General features: G+C 44.3%; 1 protein-coding gene across 1 annotated transcript in view; it reads left to right on the top strand.

Annotated features, from left to right (window-relative positions):
• LOC118793198 (ADAMTS-like protein 1) overlaps positions 1-16,982 on the top strand; it is a 102,973-nt gene that overhangs the window by 25,003 nt on the left and 60,988 nt on the right. The window contains exon 2 of the mRNA XM_036551256.1: positions 11,803-11,922. Within this exon, the coding sequence (XP_036407149.1) occupies positions 11,803-11,922 (120 nt within the window). The remainder of the gene's footprint in view (positions 1-11,802; positions 11,923-16,982) is intronic.

Below are 16,982 nucleotides of genomic sequence, written 5' to 3' on the forward strand. Positions count from 1 at the left end.
ACACGACCGTATGGGAGAACTTGTGAGCAGTTTATGAGATTGGATTCTATTTGAAATTGCCCAATAACCAAACTTGGCTTAAAGTTTTGTCAGAGTAGCAGCTTTCAGAGGAACAAGACAAATAAAGATTGATACACTTTTCATGCTGACAGCACTGCGTTCTGACAGCTCCTCTGTCATATCATTCCAAGACTCACTCATCCAAGTAATAACCAGGAGATGTGTCTCCAGTCATGCTGGACTTTCGTGACTCTGAGTTGACAGCAAAGCTGCTGAGCTAAATAAGCAGAAGTGCAGCAAACCGAAGGTGTAAAAGTGTAGTTTGAATCTTGTGTTGTTGCATTTTAACCCCCACTCCCTCATGACTTCTGGTCAATTGTCCACCTCCTGCCGGAAGCTCTGGGCCATAGTTGGCCAGCAGTTAGGAGGCCTTCTCATCCACTCTCGGTATAAGGGCGTCCACTGCATGTGCCACTTGGGACACCCCCACCCTGCAACATTTTTTAATTCTTGGAATTTTCCTCTTGATTGGATATCTTGAAGGTGATGGGCAGTTTTGTTTGCCTGGGCCACGTCCAAGAGGAGGGTTTCCGGGTTCCTGTGCCCGGGATCATAAGGCTTTCTCGCTCTGCATCTGTGACGAAGGTGCTCTCGTAATTACCACTCCTCAGCCCTGATGCATGCTGGACCAAAAACAAATCGCCAACTATTCATCATCCGTCTCAGTTGTTGTCAGGAAAATAAATAGCATTTTTGTCTTAAGTGGGTGTGATAGAAGATGTAAACTGGGTGGATAATCTAAACCAGAGAAATTATGTCAGTGCCGAGCCGAGCTTTTTTCTTCTCGTTTGTAACTTGAAAGGACACCCTGGACAATATAAACCGAAGGCCACAGAAGCATATGGGCAGATTATTGAAGGCTTATGATTCCAAGGTTGTTATGTTTCACTTGGAGCTGTTAAATCGCAATGCCTGTGACATTTTCATAGTCAGCGTTATCAGATCTCTAGCAGCATTACAGATTTGTGACGTTTTGTCTTTGGCATATTTTAAAAGGCTGCCTTGACCAGCTTGAACTCATGGCCGTTTTATGCCATTGTACATAACCCTCAAAACGCTGTACTGCATGAAACCAACATCTGCTGTAAAACTCAGTGCCAGAGCTCAAGAGGGAGTAGCTGTGAAAACAATAAATACTGAATAAGAAAGCAATAAGCGCTTGAATAAGTATACTGTGCAAGCCACCATTGCCACAGCCATGTGAGTTTGTCAAAATGCAAAGGGGAGGTTGGACAGTGGCACCAACAGCACACTGCATTGTGTTGTGTGAGAGAGAGAAAAAGGCAGATTAACCCACAGGGCTTGGGCCATGCCTCGCCTGCAGGCCTCTCGCATCAGTGGTCATGACGGACTCGCCCTGCTTTCCGGGATCATCCCTCCAGCTGCGGCCTGGCACAGAGCTCACAGGCAGACTCTGTCAGGAAGGACTGGCCTGCAGGAAGTGACATCATCCATCAGTCGGACCATGTGGATGTCACCCGTTGCCTGGGCAGTTTCCCATCCTGCCATCCCGACTGTTGCGTTCTGTCATGTGAGCCCCTTCACAGGCTAGGGTTTGCGCCTGTGCTCCTGTCGGGCACTGACTCCCTGTTGGCTTCTGACTTCCTTCCCAGCTTCTCTGAGGTGTCCAAATTACAGGCATACGAGGAGTCAAGTTCATTTCCACAGTCTCCCCGGGAAGGACCAGTCCCACTTAGCACTCTCTGACGCTGATAGATTTTGCAGCCTCCTCTACTTTTTGCTCGAAGTTCAAAACGCTCATCCATCTTGATTTAACAATAATTAATTGGTGGCTTTTTTTGATGAAACATAGCGATTTTATGTTTTGTATATTTGTCTTCTGTTATGCTTGATCCACTTCCCAACACTTTTGTGTTGTGACTATAAAAAAATGACCACATTTCCACTCCTCTCAAAAGATCAACATCTATCAGCACACATGGTTTAAAAATGATATTTGTGTCCAAATTTAGTCTGGCTTTGTAGCTCTCCAGAGCACGGAGAGCCCTAAATCATTCCGTTTAATGACACTGTCTGCCTGAAACTGTTTGTCTGCTTAATTTCACCGGGCTGGAGGGCCTGATCTGGCCAAACCGGATCTCCATATTCCCCTGGACTGTCTTAGCAACTCAACACCCCCTCTGAAGCGCGCCGGTGCTTATGGCCTGGGAATCACCACACCAGTTTGGACAGTTTCACTCTGGGTCCTGCAGGGATGCCTCTGGCTTCCTCTTATTTACACTTAATACCTTTCCTCGGAGAGTCGTTATGCGCAAGCAGGGCTTTTGGTTTCATGTCCGTACCACGGTGAGAAAGCACTTGGGTATTATAAGCTGGATGTTCCCTCTTTTGCACTGGCATTGCAGCTCCTCGGAACACCAGTGTCTGAGCTGTCAAGTCTCGTTTGAGGTCCCCGTTAAACCCTGCCAGTATCGAATGTAAAAGCAGTCATTGCCTGAGTACCGAAACGGCACAGTGCTTGGCGCACAGTTTTATTATTGCTATTCTGTTTATTCACTGTAAAAGTTTGGCTAATATGCCTCAGGTTGACTCGGGAAACAAACACTTTAACTCTACATGTTGCGTCTTCCTCTGCTCCCAGGGTTTGTTCGTGGTGCTTCTTCACCGAAGAAGAGTATCAGCTGAAGGGATGCTGCGTGGTGCTGTGCTGTCAGACCACCCTGGACGATATTTGATTTAGTGAGCTGCAGAGACAGCCCCTACAATGATGCTAACCTGCCCATTTTAGTGCCTGTCATCACACTCGGTGGTTATTGTTGGAGGGGGAAATGCGGCTGTAAATCTTTATCAGGGGTGCGATGCTTGATTTAATGTGAAAAAGTCATTGAAAGAGAAGGGCGCAGCATGCTGCCCAGCTGAGTGACGGCCTCAGTCTGGTGAAATGGTTGCACAACGTCCCGTGTGACCAGTGACTCTTATTATTCAGACTGTACTTTGGTGTTTAATATGTGGTGCTAAATGGGAAAAGTGCCCAACTATGTCAATTTAATATTTATAGAAGAGAGGGCATGTTTGCCGGAAAAAAGGGGAATGAAGAAATCACTCTCTCCTTTGAGCTGCGTTTGATCATTATTAGGCCCTCGGGCCGTGTATGCCATTAACTAATCTTAGACGGAGGTGGAGAATTAGCCAATATTTACCTTATAATGTAATTAGTTTTGAACATGTACACATCCTTACCAATGTTTATGCTGTATGTGTCATTGCAATGGAATAAGCTGGGCTTTTATAGCCTCATATTAGGTCATTTAATGTAGAATTGACTGAGGTGGGGAGAATGAGAGAGGACCGAAGTGACCAAGTAGCTGTGAGAATGAGGAGTGGAGTACGAGTTAATGGCAGCTATTTGTTTTGAGATGGAAAACATCTGTTGGCCCAGCGACGCCTGAGAGAAAGCGGCGCATTAAGGTCTCAATTTAGCGCCGAGCACTTGAAGTACAAAACAGCGTCCCAACCCAGAGCACTTTACGCCACACCGGGAAGCTGAGTGCCGCGTAGCTGCTTTGATCGTTGGTTTGATAGACTGCGTTCGTTATTGGTCCTGAGAGAGGTGCTGGCGTTACCGTGGACACGGCGGTGGGTGACATGGATTCAGGAGATGCTCTGTGTCAGCCGCGTCAGCACACTGGAAGCTCGTGGGCAGTTGCCAGGGAAACGCAAGGGGAAATGTTCAGATCAGTTTTAGCGTGTGTACGGATGGCCCTTCTCTTGTGCTGAAGCACATACGACATCTGAGCTGAGGGCACACACTGTGCTCTGTATGGAGGCTCTATGACGGATTCTCACTCTCCTTGCTGTGAGAGGCAGAGGCTAGACCATTACACACCACAGGCAAGGGCCAGATATGGGCCGTGGAGACACTGTACAGTGGTCAGGCAGGAGCGTAGGAGAGGCAAGGGAAAGGCTAGGCAGTAGCGAGGCAGGAGCTAGGGAGAGGATAGGCAGTGGCCAGGCAGGGGCCCTGTATGAGCCAGGCTGGGGCTCAGCTGGGGTCCTGTGATCATGGGGGCTGAGGGCAGATGGAGTGAAAGAGAACGGAACACTAAGTTCCATCCAAACACTGTTACTGTTCATGACGTATAGGCGAGTCAAGGAGAAACTGCATCTTAACACACAGAGATGCAGAGAATATCTAAAACAGTACAGAAATGCTACTTGTAAGACACTGTGTGGCAAGCCTCTTCATAATAAATATATCCCTCTCATTGAAACTGGTAAATGCGATGCTGTTCTGAAAAGCAATAATGATACAGGAGAATTACTTACTGCAGTGAATCTCAGCATCTACTCCCAGAATGTGAACTTTTTCGGTTTGCATGCAACACATTAAATGCAGTTGAAAAGTGCTCACCCTGACTAGTTCTATGGAAAGTTAGAGACAAAGAGCTGTTACAACTGCGTGGGATTGAAAAAGATATTAGTTTCAGTGGAATTTATTTCTCAACAAACATGTTAAAGGTTGGCACACCTGTTCTCCTTTACTTTCAGCGGTTTCTCTTAATGTCTCCCAGCTCCTAGTTGCATAACCCATAGATTTGTGCCCTCTCAAGTTTTCAACTGACACTTGAACATGCTTTGCAGTTTAGACTTCATCGATGTCCAGGTGTATAGTCTGAACTGTGTGTTGATAGTGCAGTTACTGTAAAAGCTTGATTCAGCATGAGAGAGTCACCTGCTGACTGTTGCTAGGGCCCACTGTACCTTGGACGTTTTAGGTGATTTCATGGATGCTGCACCTTCGTTGTGATGTGGTCACATTTCTGTGTTTAAAAAAATCAAGGAGTGGCTACTTTGGCTAGCCTGAGTACTATGAACCCATATAAAACAAAGTAGGAATGTGCGTGTTGAAACTGAATGCATCGTAGTGGCAGCCACCATTGGAAAATAACATTTCCTCGCAAACTTTGCAGCTTCATGCCGGGCAAAGGCTTGGCAGCACACAGGCAGCTTGGCTCCCCTGCTGGGACCAGAAATGTCCACGCCATTTGTCCCCATTTCTCCCTGCAGTGTCTTCACACCAGAGCCTCACAGGACTGGATGCAGTCACTTCCCTTGTTCTTCTTTCCTGTGTTAGAAAATTAAAGTAAACCATCTGTTTGTGCACACAGTATGGGACATTGGGAAGGAGAACACAACATTAGTGTACTTGTATGGATCAAACTCTCACCCTAGTGTTCCTATCAGTCATTTATCTTCCTTATTTTCATTGAAGATACCGTTTTAACAGCTGGAAAACGGTCATTATGCCTTCAAAGTTGCCCAGTAAGCTGGCAAGTTGAGATCAAATCACATCCGTATTGAGTCCATCACCAAAACAGGTCATGCTTTTTGATGAAAGATTTAATTTTCACCACTAGTTTTAGGAGGAATGAATCTAGTGTGCCTTCAAGTGCAGAATAACAGGCCAAACAGCAGACACAGTTGACCCTAGAGGATCCATTTCACCATTTCACCAGTTAATCCCACTCTCAACTACCTAACATGGATCTTCATCCCTGGTGGCCACATTAGAGCATGATGTCATTTAATTTTAAACCCAACAGCCTCTGTGTCAGCTGTCCTTTTCCAGCATTTACAAAGGATTGTCTTCAGTGTAGTTAACTCAATGTCAACTATACACATTCTAGCTGCATTGCCTGTTATGTTAGACTTAGGATGTTAGGGTTTTATGTACCAGTTACCCTACCTTACAATAACTCACTGTACTTTTCACTTTCAGAATGTAAGTCAGCAGCATTTGCTGAGTTTGTTAACACCAGAATAATCTGGGGTATGAAGTTAGGCCCCCAGCACTGAACACCCACCCTGTTACTTGGATTAAATTGTAAAAAGCAAATACCGCAGGTAAAGCAGCTTTCATATGATATTCAAAGAGAGAATGCAGCTTCAGTGATAATACTGCTTCCTAAAGTGGTGTGCTTACAAAGCAGTTGAGAGTCCAATTGATGTACCATTTATCTTGAAATATTGTCACACTGAACTTTAGCTGACACCAAAAGATTACTCACGGCTTAAATTTGCAGTTATGAAACACTGATTGAAAACGGCCCACGGGGTTGGAATGATACCATTGAGGAAAAGCGGGTCTGACCTTTCATTCGGCTGAATTAAATAGTGGGAATGCCAGCGTCAGGGGGTGGGCCGACGCAGACAGCCGCATGTGAGGGTGGCAGACAGAGTTTACAGAGCAAAACCCCTCCAGGAATTCCTGCCAGTAAACATCTGAAGATGAATGAGCTGAAAGGTACAAGTAGTCTAATGGAGAATGGCATCACTGCAGCTAGACATTGGCACTTCAAGTGCTCCCATCTAACCTAAGAGATATTTTTTTTGCCATAACAGGCCATGGGCTTAAAGACCTGTATGATTGCCGCCGCCCACAACAGACACTCCAGTATGTGGAGTGAGCCAGGTCTTAAACAGGATCTGATTAACTGGACGGCAGAGAGACGGGAGCTATGAATGTTGAGGATATATGAAGGTCCAGAGGCAGAGGGCTTGAACTCTTGGCCATAAATGGAGAGTGGAAGAGGCAGCGGCCTGCAATTCTGACATGGTGGCATTACGTGGCACCATAAGATCTCCAGAAATGGCATGCTTATGATAACAAAAATTTGGTCGGTGAGGTCATGATGGTTTGTTAGGGCCTTGGGCTTGTGGGCACAATGGTCATGTGACCTTGACATTAGCTGATGTGATGGTCCTTTAACTCATACCAAATGAGTGGTTACCCGTTCCAAGAGGATGAACCAAACGAGCGCAGAGGAAAATATGCAGAGGAAAAAGGTACATCTTCAAAGGCGCAGTGGGAGGAACGAAAATATTAAATAACTAAACAATCTGTCAGGAATCAGAGAAAGTGTTGAAAAGGAGTGTTGGTGCATTCGCTAGCTCCACCACCGTGTCCTCAAGTGTAATGCTTGAAGTGCAAATTGTAACCAGGAGATGTTTTAACTAAAGGGTGTAATGTTGCCCTGGGCATGCCAAGTCTCTGTCAGAAAGTAAAGATGTATGCCTTTATCAGTTCTGAGATCACAGGCGGCCGGTGCTCTATTCTGTAATGAGCAAATATTGAGGTAGGACCTAATAAACCCAGAGTCCATGTTTCCTTGATTTGTGTGGAAAATTCTCCTGCAGAACGCTGTGTGGGGCAAGAGCTAGGATCACAGCATGGCTGTGGAAAGTCCTAGTGTGACGGAAAAATGTTTCCCAAGTGAACAGCAAGTGAGAGAGAGCTCAGCCTTCTTCAGTTATCCTTCATTATAATACGATATCTACTGTAAAAATATCACCAGAGTACTTGATTGATAGACTATCTCTTCCTGTGTCCTTTGACTTGAAGAAATCAGTTAAAACGGCATGTCCTTATCAAAATATTGAGTGAGATTTTATTCATCAAAAACCCTTCATGCCTGAAATCAAAGCCCAGGTTGTGCCTTTCCACTGCAAAGGTGTAGCCTCCTTTGGTAATTTCCACCAGCAGTGGAAGCTGGCACCACCCTCCAGGAAAGGCCAATTATACTATCAGGTTGGTGTTATTACTGTTGATTATGCTCTTTGAAGGCCTGCGCTGCCCCGGGTTCACTTCCCCCTCTCTCCACATTTCACTCTCACACTTTGAAATCCATACCGCTGGAAGTGAATGAATCACCGGGATTGGCATGCCATCTCACCTCACTCACACACCAGCATAAAGAGTAGCTGTGTGGCACAAGGCATTCTGGGGATTAACAGGGGAGGGGGGGGGGGGGGGGGGGTTGTGCTTTTGTGTCAGAGGGTGAGTGGATTCGATAACCCGGCCAATCTCTGCCTCACGTCAAAAGCCCCCCCCGCCCTGGCCCTTCCCTTGGTCCCTGTGGGGAGTGTTGTCCCTCAGCAAGGAGCTCAGACGCTCTGTCTCGCTTGCTCTCTCATGGACTGCGAGCACACGGGTAATGAGCTTCCCATTGTACCCGGGGCGGTCTCGGGTTTCCCCTGACACAGAGGCCTTCGCGAGCCCCTGCCCGTCATTCTCTTTTCACCGGGCTGGAGCGAGAGGTTCTGTGCGCCGAGAACCGCGGATGAGACCTGTGTCTCGCTGACCCGGGGCCACTTTTTTGGAAGGGGAGACGCTCGGACCCCTGCCAGTGCGCTGCGGCTGGGCCTCTAGGGAGCGCAGACTCTGATTTTAACAACAAGTCTGTTTTCTTAAGCAGGAGAAAAAAACATATGATAGAACCCCCTTAAACACTTGACTGAACACTTGGCTGCTTCAGCAAATCGGTCCCCTGGCACAGCCAGGTTCCAGCCTGTCCCACATCTGTGAGCAAGAAGAACCTCATGGCAAATGAACAGTATGATACCGTCACACATGGAGGCTATGTACACATATCTTCAAGCTATTTAATACGGTGTGATGAATATCCAAAAAAGCATTGTTATTGTTGATTTGATGCACAAGGATATTAGACTGATAGTTGCTTTGCAATTTAGGAAGTCATTCCTGAGCTGAGTGTGGCCCAGTATACACAATGCAGAGAGAAAAATGTCATTTCGGTGCTGGCACTCACAAAGCATTTCATGAAAACGCTTTTATATTAAGCCTATTTAGAATAACACCAAACACACCCAGATTTCATCTACCGTTTGCTTTGTGCTTTAAGCTCAGACATCTGGTCAGTTCTGTGCTTTCATCACGTCTTTGCTGACAATCTCTTTCCCTCTCCAAGGCTTTTCTAAATTTCACAGTGTGTTCAGCTGAGCAGCCAGGCATAGGCATCGGGCTTCACTAGATATAATAGCACGCCTCGTATAGCAGATACTAATTGCCCAGTTTCAGCTATATGGAATGTTTAAAGTAAACCAGCATTTGGAAGCTGTTGAGCTGAGCTGTGTTGCCAAGAGTCTGTAGGACTGCAGGCTGTAACTTCAACGACATATTGGAGTTATGTGGTGTTGAAACGTGGTGTTTCACCTAGATAACCCTCGTTTGTCGAGAAAAATTGTCACACTTCATTCAGAATATTATTCTGCATGACGTGTTTAAACTGAATGTTTTTGAAGCTGGTCAAATGTAAATTCATCCAAAAAGGCTGTAGTGAAGATTGTGGGTGCACTTGTTTGATTTAAGCTAATGTGTGATGAACCAGATTTTTTTCTTTTTTTATTTGCACAAAGAGCATTGCCAGTACATGTTTGAAATTTCAGTATGAAAAACTGTTTGTATAACTTTGCAAGGTAGAATGCTTGAATAAAAATAATTCTGGTTGATTGCAATGTGAATTTTGCTTCTAAAAGCATGAAATTAGAAATCAAATAATGGTTTGTAGAGGGAAAAAAAAACAAAACAAATCAAAAACAACTTCAAGTGACTTTGATTACATCTGGCACGGTTCGGAATGTTGGAAATCTTTATAGAAGAGAGAATATTTTTATTTGACTTCTTGGTCTCTCTGTGACATTTATTTGGCATGTCATTTATCCCTTCCTTATTGTGAAATATGCTTGAGTCTAATGTAAGCCCTCATCTGCAACACATTGCTGTAGACCTCTAACACCAGTGTGAGTTCCTCAAGTGGGCCACCCTCGGTGTTCTGGTCAGAGGTCCAGCTCTATAGTCTGCAAGGATTTGGCCATGTGCTGTGTGTTGTGGATCTGGATCTCTCTCTCTCTCTCACACACACACACACACACACACACATACACACACACACACTGCCTCTCTCTTTCTGTCTCTCTCTCATGCCAAGCTCCTGCTCTCTCCGAGCCACCAGCTGCATTGGTGAAACTTTACAGTTAGCTGCATGTAAAGTGTCCAAGCATTTGTAGGCAGTTGGAGCTGAATCCAGCCTGGAACTGAAATTGGCTGATTTGGTCCATTAAAAGTATTTGCAATGCGCTGTTATGGCATTGGAATGTGAAGATTTGGAACGGAAACAAAATGGAATTGGATTCGAACTGTATCTGAATAGGAATGGAAAAGAAATACGCCTGTGGAAACCCATCTCATTCTGGGCGACACCCGCAATGGTCAGCATCACATGGCAACGTGCTCTTTTTCTTTCCTGAGATCACCCCGTACCATATTTTCGGAGGTGAGGCCTGTCGGGTTACCCTGTCTCTTTGCTCCGCTGTTCTGGTGGTGGGTTATTACTCTGTGCCCAATGGATTTACAGCACACTTGTGAGAGTGAAGAAGAAATTGGGCCCAGATTATCTGGTGGCCTTGATGCCTTATGGCGGGTGGAGCTCAGCAGGCTGGAACGAGCTGGAATGGCAGGCACAGAGGGAGAGAGTCCCGGGACGTCCCAGGAGAGCTGGGCTAATGGGGACAGGAAGATCCAGTTTCGGTCACGCTGGATGTTCCTTCCCCTCAGGGAACGGCGCTAATAGGACGCAGCCTGACTCCATTTATTTACTTTGCCCTTTGGCATCTACGCAGCGAAATGCTTAGAGAGGTTAACCAATTAGAGCTGGAATAATAATGGCTCTCACTAATAAAGTATAGGAGTTCAAAATCTACCACGAGCACTGTGCGTGTGTGTGTGGGTGGGCATGTGTATGTGTTTGTGTGTGTGAGCTTGCATATGTGCCTGTGTCAGTGTATGAGTATATACAGTATGTATGTATATATACCTGTATGTATGTCTTCATGTATGTGTGAGAGTGTGTGTGTGTGTGTGCGCGGATGAATGCAAGTGTGTGTTTACAGTATTTGTGTATGTGTGTGTGTGTGCGCGTGTGAGAACATGGGCGTGTGTATTTGTACACGAGTGTATGTGTGTATTTGTGTATGGGTATTTGTGTGCGTGTGCGTGCATGCGTATTTCTCTATTTGTGTGTGTTTATATGCGTGTGTTTATAAGCGGGCACATGTTTGTGCTTTTTGTATGTGTGTGCGTGTATGCGTGTGTATGCTGGTGTACACAGACTGAGCAGCAGGCCTGCGCTCTGGCCCTCCGCCCCTCTGTGCCCCTCGGATGAGCGGAGCTCCCCAGGCCCGGTTCCCAGGGTGCCGCTCTGTTGTTTCAGATGCTGCCGCGAGGAAAAGCGCACGCTAATTGATTGCAGCGGAGGGTGTTGAGTTTGGGGAATTAGCGCAGATTTGATTTGTCACTTTTAACATCGGCTCATGGGCCTTTTCCCACAGTTGGTGCAACGCGTATTTTGCAGGGGTTGCTTAGCAGCGGAGGCCCTCTTGTCTCCTAGGTTTCTCCCATCCAGTTTGGCTCAGCCCCTTTCGTTGCAAACAGTTAACCTTGCTCATTATGGAGATTTTATGGCCCGGAGAAAGCAGCTGAAGTCCAGGTCCATGAGTTTGTGCATCCTTGAGAATGACTGTTATTGTTAATGGGCCCTGTCCAAACCCCTGGTGTGATTTCTAATATTGGTGGCCCCATAACTGCAAATGGGAAACCCAGAATGGGAGTTACTGACCACAAATACGCTAAAAGACCGTTTATCCACTATATAATAAGGAGATGTACTGTACTTTTTATTCAATACCCCTAAAACACATTCAGATGAGACAGAAGAATGCTCTCCCTCTCAAATACATTAGTGTGGATTGGATTTGATTGGATTTAGTACAGTGTGAAAAACATTTTTATAGCACAGCGGAGCCATTGATTTGTCCCATACAACTCAAACAAACAAAAAAAAGATAATTCTAAGTTTTCTTGTAATGTGAAAGTAATGTGTGTGTGTGTGTGTGTATGCGTGTGTGTCTGTGGTTTCATAACAGGTGGAGGCAGATGGCAGTGAGGGGGCCGTGTTCCTGAGGGAATTCACACTGATACGACGGGACAACCTACCAGAGGAGACCCTTCCTGAAAGTACGGGCAGTCATAAGCCTGAAGACCCGGTGAGGCCCCGGCTACATACAGTCCACCATCCGTGCATGAGCAATACAGGCTGTGTCTCTCTGCCTGTGCAGCCTGGGTCTCTGCCTGTACAGCCTGGGTCTATGACATTACAGCCTGGGTCTATGACATCACTGTCTCTGCTGTGTTCTGTCACCTTTTTTACATAGCTGTACAGCACTCTTGGTCGGCTGCACACATTTCACCTGGATGTTACAGGAAGCAGAAATAGATGCAAAGGCATACATAAATCACGCTCTTTTTAAGGCAGGGATTTACGTAAGGGAGGATTTATGTAGTTTTTACGCACCAGTTTGGCTCGACACGCGGTTTGCACTCGTGCACCCCCTCTGCTGTGTGTGTTTTTCGGTTATGATGAGTGAGGCCGCGCAGCTGCCTCTGAGCTAATCACTCATCCAGCTGTCTTATTTAATATGGGCACGGTCACACAGCGCTGTGATGAAACTAAATACATCATTGTGAGCCTAATAGAAGAGTTAATAATATGTTGACACGTTGGAAACGCCGCGCCGTGGTGGGGGGGCTGTGCGATTGGTCGATATGGGAGCAAATGGTCCATAGTTGTTACCGTCATTCATGTGCCCAGCAGACATTCCTTATATACGTTGACGGAGTTTCACATGTTACATATTCTGCATCCCAGTCATGCCTGTTATTTTAATACTGTGAACAATTCTTCTACAGCAACGTGTTCGAGGGTATAACATGGTGACTGAATCGATTGCCCCAGGTTTCACCTCAACACACTGCTGCCTGTGTAATGTTTTTACACACATTTTGTTGTACTTACATACATACCTGGACACACCACTGCCAGTCAGTTTGACAGTGAAACAGTAAAAAATGTTTTAAAAATCCCAGATTACTCTGCTGTGATAATGGAAGACAACTGTATTCCATCAAAAAACCAAGCCATCCTAAGGGGGGAAAAATCAGTTTGGTTGTGAGGAATCATATTAATCCAGAAAGATTTGTTTTTCACTGAATCACACTTTTCATTAAAATAAATTGCTGTGTTTTTAGTTGTCCCAAAAAATGAGACTACTTGATTCAAATCAAAATGTTTTATGAGGCCAAACAACATAACTCAGAGCGGTTTTGCATTTTTGTAGAGTCTACTTCATCACTACGTTTATTCTTTTCAGTACGAGCTGTATTAACCAAGACTATGGTTGAAGAAGATTAGAAATGAAAGGCTCACTCATTACTTTAAGTGGAGCTGTTTTTTCTCAACCCTCCCTGCAACTGCTTTAATGATTGGACTTAATTAACTGCTGGAAGCAATGCAAAATAGTTAATGTATAGCCCAATTAAACAGCAAAACACATTCCTATCAGTTTATGAAAAAGTGCCAGTCTTCTTGTATTTACTGCAGTGCGTATCCCACGGTTCCGTCTGGTCTACAAATAGCCCACTGTTGCATGGTTAGCCTCAAATATGTCTGAGGCGTATGAATAAACATGTGAGAAAATTAACTGCCCTGGTATCCTTTGACAGTTAAACGTGTTTATTACAGAGGAATTTTTTTTCTTTTGTAATTGAATGCATGTATTAATTAATTAATTAATTTATTAATTTATTTATTTTGGACATCTCTCCCCCTCTCTATCACTTGTAGTATACAACTATGTTTAAAAAGCCCTATATTAATTTATCTGTATAAAACTATGTTTAAAAAGCCCTCAAAATTAGGCTTTGTTTTTCATCAATCTGACAAGATTGCTTTCACTCTCCCGCTCTAGTTCAAAATAAAAAAGGAACAGTTATTAACACTTTCATCATGAAGTATTGCAGTCTGTTCAAAAGAAGTGCATGAGATATATTTTTATATGCAATGGGGGCTCATGAGCCGAGAGAGAAATCTTTTCCAGCTGTGACTTTTGTGTTTGTTTTAATTGTGTAATGTCATAATGTAATCGTTTATCTTAAAAATATGAAAATGACATCTGAAATTGCTTTCTTCTAAATTGTATTTGTACCAGGCAGGCTTTTTTTCCATATGGTTCTGCACACATCAAAGATGTAGTTTGGTGGAAATACTTGGGAACGTTGGGCCAAAATTCAGGTTCAACTTGTAAATGTCTGCAGAAAAACAAGGGATGAGTGTCGGGTTTTTGGTTTTTGAAGGTTTTGGATATTGTCACAGTTTTTGGTGAAATTCCTGTCACACCCATTTTCACAGGAAGATGACTCAGTCTATTGCATGAAATACATATAAAGCTTCGTAGCCTACACAACGGGCACTATATGTTCCATTGCCCTGAATAAGAATGGACGCTACTGGATGATACATGGAAAGAACAACATTAAATCATGTCTATTACCTGTTAATAATGTTTAAATGCCAGATGAAAAAGCGTCTTGGCATGACTCTGTACTGTGGCTGAGCTATTTTGAGGTGTTTGGTGATGAGAGGTACATCTTTTGATCATTTTCATAGTTACCCAGTCACACAAATCAAACAGTGTTTGTCCGGGTTCACTTCCATGTTTTCCTGTGTTCAATAATTACTATTTCCTTGTGTTAACCAAAATTGAAATGAAAACTATGGTGTTGAGTTGATAAAGCTAAATATATTTATGCATCATTACTTGGAGTAATCCATATCCCTCCTACCATGTCAAAATTATGGAGTTCATGAACAGGAGGAACAGAAGTTTGTAACCTGCAGCACCTCATTGAATAGCTGGTAATTGGTATGCTGCAAGCTGTCAGATCATACAGGAATGTCATGGTTTAGTCCAGTTTTCAGATGCATGTGCAAATAAGAAACTATCATGATGTTTTTGTTACATGCAGATCATTGCTGATCTACACTGACTCAAAGCCCAAAGGAAATTGACTGTTATAATGTGATAAAGATGGGTTTTGATATTGAAAAGCACAGATGTTGTCTATTACACTGTCCTATTTTGATTTCCTGTAATTGTTTGTGTAGTTATGCTACAGCTCCTATTAATGGGGGTTGCAGTGATGCCTCTATCTGGGACCTTTCCCAGATAAAAGGCATACACCATGCACTAAATATGGTAGATCATAACAACATAAGAAGCAAAGTACTTATGGTGTTCCTCCTCACCAAATGCCTTTGGATCACTGAGAGTCGTCTGTATGACAGATGTGTACAGTACTTGTACAGTTGCTGACAGAGCGGGGTGCGTTAGGGGGAGCACAGAAAGCAGCAGCATCACGGTCTGTCAATGTGAACTAATTGGTGGGGCCTTTTCTGCAGTGAAGGATGAAATACCTTCCATTCTTTGTTGTGGAAATGCCTTTGACTCTGTTACCCGCCCACCCCCCTTCCTGTCATCTTTAATGTTAGCTGTCTGCCATTCTGTGTTTAGTAGCAGTATTGCTAGAGGGGCAGCTTAGCTGCAGCCAGCTGTGAAGCATTCTGGGTAATAGTCCATTTTAAACCTGAGTGATCATTTTCATGTGGGTTTGTTCCTGTATTTGTCTGTGACAGTGTCAGCTCCAAAACTTGAATGAGGATTGACATTCGTCCATGTCAACATTTTCCTTGTCTCCTTTGTGGATGTGGACCATCATGCACCAAGAAGATAAAAAAAAAAACGGAACAGAACAGGTGTCATCTTCTTGAAATCAACCAACACTCAAACATTTCCAATCCAAAGATACCTGAAAACTGACATTGTTTATGAGATATATAGTAGAAATAAGGTGTTTGCTAATGCGGGTAGGTGTTTTGAAAATGGTGATGGTTTCTGTTGTCCATGACTTAAAGGAATACAATTCCTGTTTTTAACCATATCAGTAAAACCCTCCCCCATTAGCCCATCTCTGCTGCACAACATGTACTCATGTTCCACACTTATACTAAACCACATTGCTAGTAGGAGGCATCTCTAAACCAGATATGTTGGGTTCATATTCATTTCATTTCAAAAAAATCATCCAGAACAACCACTGTTTTGAAAGTCAGTTCCCTATGGCTTTTGAAGGTACATTGAGCTAATGTGTGGTTCAGAGTCTGAGACTGTGAATGTTGTAAATGACAAATTTATGTGGAGATCAAGCACACAAACACACGCACGCACGCACACACACACACACACACCCGCAGACATCCATCCACCAAGTCTCCTCCCAGGACAGAAGGAGCACAGCTCTTTTGATTTCCTCTCTCACCCCAATTGCAGATTACTGCACTGATAGCCCCTCACAGAATCTTGATTCAATATTAGTGTTGCGCAAAGGCCAAGACAAATACTCTTTAATTAGCTCAAACCTGGGACGCTGTGAAATGTTTTCTTTTTCAATTCATGGATTTGTTTCCGGACGGTTCAGAGGAGGCCTAATTAGCTTCAGCAGGCGAAGGGCTGGGTGTGTGTCTCACTTCCACCATGTGACAGAGATAAATTGTTCCTTGAAAATGAAAATGTTTTTCCTGGCAGGTTTGGCAAAGCTGTGGCATCGGGACAGAGGAGTAGTGAGGGGGGGGATGGGAAAAAACCTTGATATTTTTGGAGATTTTTCAGTTACAGGAACTGTGATCCTTCCCATAAAGGTAAACAGTTTGGAGGGGGGGGGGGGGTGTAATTGTCCTGGGAGCTCTCTGCATGGCTGTCTCTTCTTCACCCCTCTGATCCTACTCCTCCAGCATTGCCAGTGGGTGTGCCCATGGTTCATCCCAGCCCTGCCCTGATTGGCCGCTGTTCTGGAAAGGGATGTGCAGGTGACCCTGGCAGCACATTGGTGTAAAATTGTGCAGCAGCTTATCAGCGTATCAGAGGAAATGATCCTTCCATTCCAGCTGTGTTGCTTTCATGATAGTGGGAAGTGGAGGTGTTTCAGAGAGGTCCAACTACATTTACATTTACATTTCTTCATTTGGCAGATGTTTTTATCGAAAATAAGGCAGAGTACAACACAAGAAAAAAGCCATATGAGTCAAGACTAAAGGCCTCTGTGTGTTTGATGTGAATGGAGTGAGGGAAGTCTTTGCCCTGAGTGAAGATGAATTTTAATAGAGTTAGGTGTCAGCTTTTGTGGTTGAAAAATGTATCTTAAAATATCTGAA

Source organism: Megalops cyprinoides, chromosome 18 (assembly GCF_013368585.1).
Source record: "Megalops cyprinoides isolate fMegCyp1 chromosome 18, fMegCyp1.pri, whole genome shotgun sequence".
NCBI lineage: Eukaryota > Metazoa > Chordata > Actinopteri > Elopiformes > Megalopidae > Megalops > Megalops cyprinoides.